This window comes from Rhagoletis pomonella, unplaced genomic scaffold, assembly GCF_013731165.1.
Source record: "Rhagoletis pomonella isolate Grant_MI unplaced genomic scaffold, Rhpom_1.0 Rhpom_scaffold_00003, whole genome shotgun sequence".
NCBI lineage: Eukaryota > Metazoa > Arthropoda > Insecta > Diptera > Tephritidae > Rhagoletis > Rhagoletis pomonella.
This window is the reverse complement of record NW_023458557.1, coordinates 100,766,727-100,775,018: the sequence shown is the minus strand read 5'-3', so window position 1 is coordinate 100,775,018 and position 8,292 is coordinate 100,766,727. Positions and strand designations below refer to the sequence as shown.

At 33.0% G+C, this 8,292-nt stretch overlaps 3 protein-coding genes across 8 annotated transcripts in view; 1 reads left to right on the top strand and 2 right to left on the bottom strand.

Annotated features, from left to right (window-relative positions):
* Window positions 1–8,292, top strand: part of LOC118735986 — a 370,373-nt gene that overhangs the window by 237,180 nt on the left and 124,901 nt on the right. The window lies entirely within an intron of this gene.
* Window positions 1–8,292, bottom strand: part of LOC118735988 (class E basic helix-loop-helix protein 22) — a gene marked incomplete at its 3' end in the record, with an annotated part of 48,714 nt that overhangs the window by 15,246 nt on the left and 25,176 nt on the right.
* LOC118735989 (cytochrome b5) lies at window positions 7–2,881 on the bottom strand. Its single transcript, XM_036466084.1, has one exon. The coding sequence runs from the start codon at window positions 2,432–2,434 to the stop codon at window positions 2,003–2,005; it is 432 nt and encodes a 143-aa protein (XP_036321977.1). The 5' UTR covers window positions 2,435–2,881; the 3' UTR covers window positions 7–2,002.

The following is an 8,292-nucleotide window of genomic DNA, read 5'->3' as shown; positions in this document are numbered from 1 at the left end:
GTTCTATGAAATGGTGAAGTGAAAATTAAAAATTCAATGATAATTTTAGTTTTTTACTTTATCATTTCGTTTTACCACCTTAAGCGATTTTAGATCATTAAAGGCTTTTCCATAAACATCGAGCAAGTAAATTATAATTTATAATTTATAATTATTGTGAGTAAGAGATAATCATATGTATTTGTTTATCAAAAGATTATGTTTTAGAGCAAAGTGCTCAACTTATCCTTTCAGAATCGTCATTGTATGTGAAGTATCCACTTAAAGTTTTCACAGAATAATAATTTCCACCCAGAGCGGAAAGCTGTAAAGTTATTGGGTGTCATTGGTGTTAGGTGCTTTAATTGAAGTGGTTCTAAGTTCCTAAGTTAAGTTATTAAGTTTCCACATATAGAAGCATTAAATAGAATGTAGGAATATGTTTAACATGGTAGCAATGCAAGCGCACGTGCCTATGTTGTTCCGGTTCATGTAATTGCATGTATAGTATGTACATAAATAAAAGTTGATTGGAATTTCTGTTTTTGAGTGCTGTTGTTTGATCAACCGATGTTCGATCAAATACAATAGGGCGATTGACTTGGTTTTTACAAACGGGTTTTAGCTGGTGTTTTCCCAAAAATTTTGGGCAGACTTTTTGAAATCGTGATTTTTGGAATATCGATAAAACCGGAGTTTTGTCATCGTAAAAACGAGTTTTCATCTGGAATTTTTATACAACTGCATACTAAAATTCACTGTAAATTTATTATATTGTGTTCTTTCTTGAAACCTCGAAACATTTTTTGGTATCGTATACGTATGATTTTAAAAATGGAACAAATCAAAGTGCTTTGAAATCAACTAGAGAACATTTTGTTTGGCTCCATTCGCTTTAATGCACTTGCAAAAATGCAACTATGTACGTAGAAGATGATAAGCGTTGACACTAAAGTTATTAAATGTGCGTTTATTTAAAATATCCGCAGAATTACCACACTAGTTTCCCCTTAATTTCGATTTACTTTTTATTTAAATGCAATAATGAGCATTTTTCACATAGATAAGTTGAATAAAAATTAGTCAAAGAAATCTCGGTCAAAAAGCCATGCAAATTGCAGTTTAAAGTAATTTTTCGCAATAACACTTTTATTCATATTCTACCACATCTGTTTCCGGTGGGAGTTTGATTCACGAAAAGATTTAAGTAGATAAAAAAAAGTATTAAAGACCCGTAGAGCAAACAGTTGAATGAAATAAATGTTTTAAAAAATACTTGTAAAAAGCCAAATATAGGTTTTTAGCAACTAAGAAAAAAATCATTTAATCCCTGAACTTTTATATATGTATTTATTATTTGTTTTTTTTACTATTTGTCCAAATTCGAGTAACTTTTAACTTAATCAATTTAGTTGACGTAGTTTTAAATCAAAGCCATACCTAATTTTAATCGTTGTATTCCATATTTGGCTTTCGTTTCTTACTAACTGTAAGCGTTAAGCAAACGAAAAAAATTTAAAGCAAATATCGGTTCTAACTAGGTTTTTTTCTGAATTTAAAAACTAAATGACTTTTTTTTCAAATTGGGTTGTTCGAATAACTCGAAACCCGGGTTTGGATAAAAAATTCGGATTGTCGGACACCCTTATATACATACATATGTATGTACATCAGTGAATATAATCTTTAAAGCTTTTACTTATCTAGTATATTTTTAAGGCGGTACCTCGCCTTCACTGTAATTTGTATTTTATAATTTGTTCAGTGTGATTTGTTTAACTAATGCGTAGTTGTAAGTCGTCACTGGCTGATAAGGTTTTGGCTTCACTCGCCGGTCGTTTAAAAGTGCACACTTGTCATGTGTGAATATGGTGATGCCAAGCTCGAATATTAGCATTATTCTGCATAGAAGCTCAGTTCAAACAAATTTTGTGCTATGCGGTGTGATTTGCTATTCCCTCTCCTCTGAGTGCTTTCACTTGTGTACCTCTCCTTACTTTTCTTTTGATTTTACTGTGCGCTTTCACTGCGGTACTCCAATAGATAACACTTTTGCATTGTCATTTCGGAAGATACGCTCCTTCGCTGGCAGTTCACCAATCAGATACTCGCCCAGCTGGTCGATTGCCGACTGTGAATGACCAGTCCCGTGGAAGGCCAGAGTAGCATCGCGTCCTGCATGCTCCATTATGATATCCTCTCCGCCGGGATGATCGCGCAGAAATTGTGTGACATCGTAGACGCGATCGTAAATGACGATCCAACAGTCGGTGTATTCATCGTGTTGCGCGACCAGGGAGAGCGTTATTTCGGGGAGTCTATGTGGAAGAACGCCGTAGCTGGACTCCTGGGGAAAGGATTTATGCAGCGCTGTATTGGGTGGTGTTGCTACTGCCTTTTTAGATGAGGTGTTGAGACCCAAAGTCTGTAGTAGACTGCTAAGCGTCGACGTCATTTTCCTAACCGGTTTTAAATAAACGGACTCAGCTTGATTGCAAAACTTTCACTTTCGAACAGACACAACCGGAGCTTCACTTTGGTTTGTGTCTTCTTTTGCTTCTAAGCCTTATTTTAAATGATTTTAGTTTTATTTTTGTAATCCAAGCACTATTTTAAACGTGTGCGATTTGGAGGGTAACTTCTGCTTCTGCATAAGAGTGTATCTACCCCGCTTTATATATTTGTAAGGTTTCAGTTGCTACGCTTTGACTTACTTTCAACCGATTCTAGTCGTTGAATGCCAATTTGCTAGCAAGTTTTAATCTATTTATATGTCGGGCGTATTGATACTTAAGCTTCTAGATTGTCTTATCTGGAGCGTGTGTGAAGTGTCCGCCACACAGTCTCACCTTCAGCTCAACTGACATTGAGGCAGCCAATTCTTCTGATCTGACGTTCCATTAGCTGCGTTGATTTGCTTCAGGTGACTGTCAGTTTGTCACAGTCGTCACAGTCGTTAAATTTTACTCTCAATGCTACAAATACGTATATCAATGAAACCTGACTCACTCGGTAGTTAAGCGTCACAGCTTCACCTCGGGTTGGGGGGCTAAGCGCATCTTGGGTTTATGATTTATGCGGTTTTTATTAATGAATGAATACTTCAAAAGCTGTAATTTGTATTACCTCATAAGTAAACCTATCGCGTAAATTTGGTTTTACGTACTACTGGCTATATGTATATTCTAATGTAGGCGCATTGTACATTAGAGTGGTCCAAAAATATACAGGCAAATCAAATTTTTGTAATTTGCCGGCTACCACCCCCAGAATTGAAGAATATCGAGGCACAACTCTCATTTTTGGAATTTAAGTTCTTTAGGGAAATAGAAATTTTATTGTTTCCAAATTTTATATACATTAAAAAATTTAGCATCTTAAGGCAAAAAATTTTTGAAAAAAATTAGCATTTTTTGTATTACGACAGTAATCGAATGATTTTGTTTTTGTGTTCTTTAATCAAAAATGCAGATTTTTTCCTATCCTATCCTTTTCCAAATCACTTCGTCATCATTTTGCAAACACGTGCATGCGCTGCACAGTGTACTATTTTAGGGTTTATACTTTTTTTTTGTGTTGTTATGTAGAACATTGTTTATCGATAGGCATAACAAAAAATTTAAATATCCTCCAATTTTACCTTGGAAAGTTGCCTCAAATTTTAAAAATAAAACAAAATATACATATACATTAGGAGGGGTCGAAATTTTTATATTAATTTAATCCTTTTGTAATAGTGATAAGAGAGCTTATTTATTATTTTTTCAAATACTTTTATTTTATTTGGAATAATAAATTATTGTTCAATAATTCCTAAATCTCCTAAAGCTCAGATTTCACAAAAATCAACTAAATCATTAAATTGAAAATGATAGCTAATTTATTTTCAGTATTTGACCCTTCATCAAGAATCTTCAATTTATCTTTAAATTGAATAAGAACATTTTTAGGATTATTAATAATTCCATCAGTATATCGACTTATTTTTATATGGCCAATTACAAGCCTATAAAATATTATCATTTTATTTGAAACGCAAGAGCCCGCGCATCGACCACCAAGTGAAACAAAGCACACTGGTCAGATAATACGAATCCTTGTTACGAATTCAAGGTTTAGGAAAACAGTTTGGTTTTTAAAATAGAGAATTAAACCATTAAACCAGGCAGTTTTGTAGTTTAGGGTTTCTCTTAAAGTTAGCTTTTTTCAACGAACATATATATTGTTCTATTGATTAATTCGCTGATCTACAGACGAAAGAAGGCAAGAACAGTATTCTTATTTCTAGGGTGTGTTTAAGGTGCTGATTCCGAATATACCCTCAGCTTTGTCAAATTGGCTTGAGTTTGCGCATTATTGTAAATATAGGAGCATTTTCGGTAGCTAAAATTGGCAAACCTCTATTTTCCATCACCGTAGGAAAAACTGCTTATGCAAATAAATATGGGAGTTTCGAACTCAAACAAAAAAGGAAATAATAGTTTGATACATGATACAAAAAAGAAGGTAGTTCCATTCAATGACATTCGTTGTTGTTGCTAACCATTTGACTTTTAATAAAATTATGACATTTCATCAAATTCATGCTACTCTGATCATTACAAGTAATATATTTTTTTTAAGCAGAAGATTTCATAGTCTACTCAAAGATTTGGAATATGAAGAGCATGAAAATTAATACATACTTTCAAAAATGAGGTTGATGACACTAGCTTTCCGAACGCATTAAGAAAGTCATCAAAATTATACTTATGCTAATTGCTTATCGGAGGGTGGACTGTAAAAGCCAAATTCAATTGCTTACCACAAAGCCTTTTTTTGCAATATCTGATGTGAAATTTAAAAGTAAATTTAAAATTAAATTAAAATATTAGGGCGATTCATCTAAACGCCTAAATGCCTCGTTACCATTTAAACCTCGTAAACTTGCTTAATTTTGTATGGAAAATCGATTTATATACGATGTTTACGCGGTTACGAGGCATTTATGCGTTTCCATAAATACCCATATTATAATAATAATTAGATTATTAAATCGCATTCAATATAAAACATAAACACATATTGCGCTCGTGATTTTTATTATAAAAAAAAAGAACACAAAAATACCATGCTCTGATAATTTTGATTTGAAATTGTGTAAAATTGGTATAAACATGGGAAAGAAAATACTCCGATTTATTGTTTTTATAAAAGGGGCAAGGCCATTGAGAATACTCACAATTTATGAAACTTCAAAAAATTTTACTATCCGTCAAAAGTTGTTTATTGAAACTACCTTCTCTTTTGTATCATGGTTTGATACAAGGCATATTCAACAAGGTAGAAGTGACAATTCAGTCGAGCTCTCTCATACCTGACTGTAATGTCAAAAAACGTAAACAAAGAAATTAACCCTTTGTTATGCATGCACCATATTTGATAAAATTCAATATCTATGAAATGAAAGTTTTTGTAAATATGGAGATATTTAAAATCACATTAAAATCGGCTTCATTTTAGTTTTTGTATTTTCGTTTAATGTATGTAAATGTTGAAATGCATACTTACTAAAAATTACACACTAAATGAAACACAATTATTTATAAACCCGTTTTGGCAATTTTCTTGTTTTTATTAGCCCAATGTTTTTGAGCATTTATTTTTTTATTCAAATACTTAATTCTAGAGTATATTCGACATTAAAAAAAAAAATTTTGATTCTTTCTTCTAAATTTACATCGGAACTTAACTTCAATAAATCAGCAATTAAATTTTTGCAACGCGAAATTCCTTTCCAATAAATTTATTAAAAATTACTTCCAGTTTCTTTACGTCCACAAGGAACTCTGGTTTAGGTTTTATCATACCACCATTTGAAATTTGGTCTATCCATGTATATGAGTGGGAGATTTTCTCTTCATATTCAGTAATGCTTAATTTCCGTATGATAAATCCAGCTATGTATGAAAAGTAAAAATTCGACTATTTTCACATGGCATTATGAAAAAAGGAAAAGGGATGTTAAGAACCAGAACGTCGAATTTATAACAGTAAATGGTGATCTAAAGCGGTAAATTTAGTGGAAGGAAATTGTATCATGGAGTTTGCTTATATGTATATGTTAATGTACTCGTGGATCCGGTCGTGCTTGTTTATGGCAGACTTACTCAGTTTGGGTCTGTTCATCAACAACTTCGTCCCTACAGACACCTCAGGAACGGCCGACACTTCAGATAACTTAAGCATTGAGGCATTGTATGGTAGAGGTACTGCACCTGGGAACAAACGCGTTCGCTTGGAAATACTCGGCTGTGATGGGCAACAAATAAAGTCACTGCCCACTAAAATGGTTTTCGCACACACGCGAAGAGTCTCCTAATGGAACACCGCAGCTACTTGCCCACCGCTGTCGCTTCACTTGACAATTAGGAGGTTTAAAATAACGCACAAGTTTGTTGTCCTGGCTCTTGCCGCACAGAGCGCACCGCTCGTAATTCCTTTTCATTTTATTTTTGTATGTATGTATTTATAATCAGTCGCACAGCTCAAAATTGAAAATTGAAATTAAAAAATTAAAATTTTGAATTGTATAGGGTTAAGAGTTGACATTATAGTCGCAGTTCAAAAGAGAGAAATGTCGAAATCACTTCTACCTTGTTATGCCTTGGTTTGATATACTTAAGTCTACGAATACTATGTAAAAATAGACTTTTGTTGTCAAAACAGGTATTTTTGTAAAAAAAAATTTATTTAAAATATTTTTGCCTGTAAATGATGGAATTCCATCATTGCGTTATTATAATAATTGTGAGTCTATAGCTATATATCTGGCCTTTATTTTAGTAAGTCTTACTAATCGATCAATCGATCGATCGATAAATGCATCCATAGCTTTCTTCAACGAAAATTTTTCCATAATATTATAAATAACTAAAAATATTAGCAAGATAATGCGGGAGCGTTACCTATTTCAGCTACCTTCAAAAAAATTACTTGGAATTTTACTAAGTTTTATCTCAGTGTCTCTTATTTGTGCTACTGTGGTGAATTATCAAATAACTTTGTGGAATTTTTATGATATATTAAATTAAATTAATTCAATAATATACTAAAATTGGATGTGGCTCCACTTATTCATATTTAGTGAATCTACATATGTAAGTACTCAATTCACTATCAAACTATACCATATCCAGAATAGGTCGCATTGACGTCGTTAACTATAATTTTGAGAACTATCTAAATCGAGGTTTAACTACACGTATGGCCCTATAAATATAGCACGGACATGAAAAAGCCAAACCGTTTGAAATAATTCTCGGGTCACTTTTTAAGTTAATTCACTTGGTTACTGAATTAACGAGATACTAAAAATTTGTATGTATGAGAAAAGATTATTTTTTGAGTGTTCTTTCAAAATATATCGGCGATTTGAAATGTTGTGACAAAATAACATATGAACGCGAGATACTAAATTGTATAACCTATAATCTGATACATCGTTTGCTTCAATCGGTTAACGTATTCTCTAGATATTATATATTAAGTTACTTTTTCAAAAATTTTACTCGGTAAAATTATTGTATTTGACACAGAAAAGCAGGATATTGAAAATAGGGGCCTTCACACCGAGCTTGGTACTCGGTAATTCGGTATTCAGTAATTCTTCCCCACGCATTTTGTTTGCATAAGATTCTATTCTTTTATCATCGGTTTACCGGCTACTGAAGTATCGTGACGGGAGCTTGATAATTTTTCTGGTAGTTGGAAATCAGCAATAAGCTGTTCGATATTTATTCAATTTTAAATCCGTCCGCCATTTCCAAACAAAGTGTACATGGCAGTTATTTTTATATTTTCTCATACCCGTGCGGACTGGGTATTATAACTTTGTTCACATAACGGTTCTTTGTAACGAATCGAGATAGGTAGATACAGACCAATGTATACATAAATGATCAGAATGAAAAGAGAAATCGATTAAGCGGTGACTGTCTGTCCGTCCGGCTTTGCACACGATAACTCGAGTAAAAATTCAGATATCTTAACGAAACTTGATGGATGGTATTGAAAGTGGGCCAAATCGGACAATAACCACGCCTAGCTCCCATATAACGGTAGTTTTCAGAAATACGAAAACTGCGATATTTTAGTAACTACTGAAGATTATTCACAAAAAATTTATATTTACAATAATTTTTAGACGAAAAATAAGAATATTATAAATTTTTGGAAAATTCGCGTAGCCCACTTATGATTACATGTGTATATCTTGGTAACCGCTCCACCAATTTCTCCCAAGCTTGGCACAGTTGTTGGCCTTGGTACAGC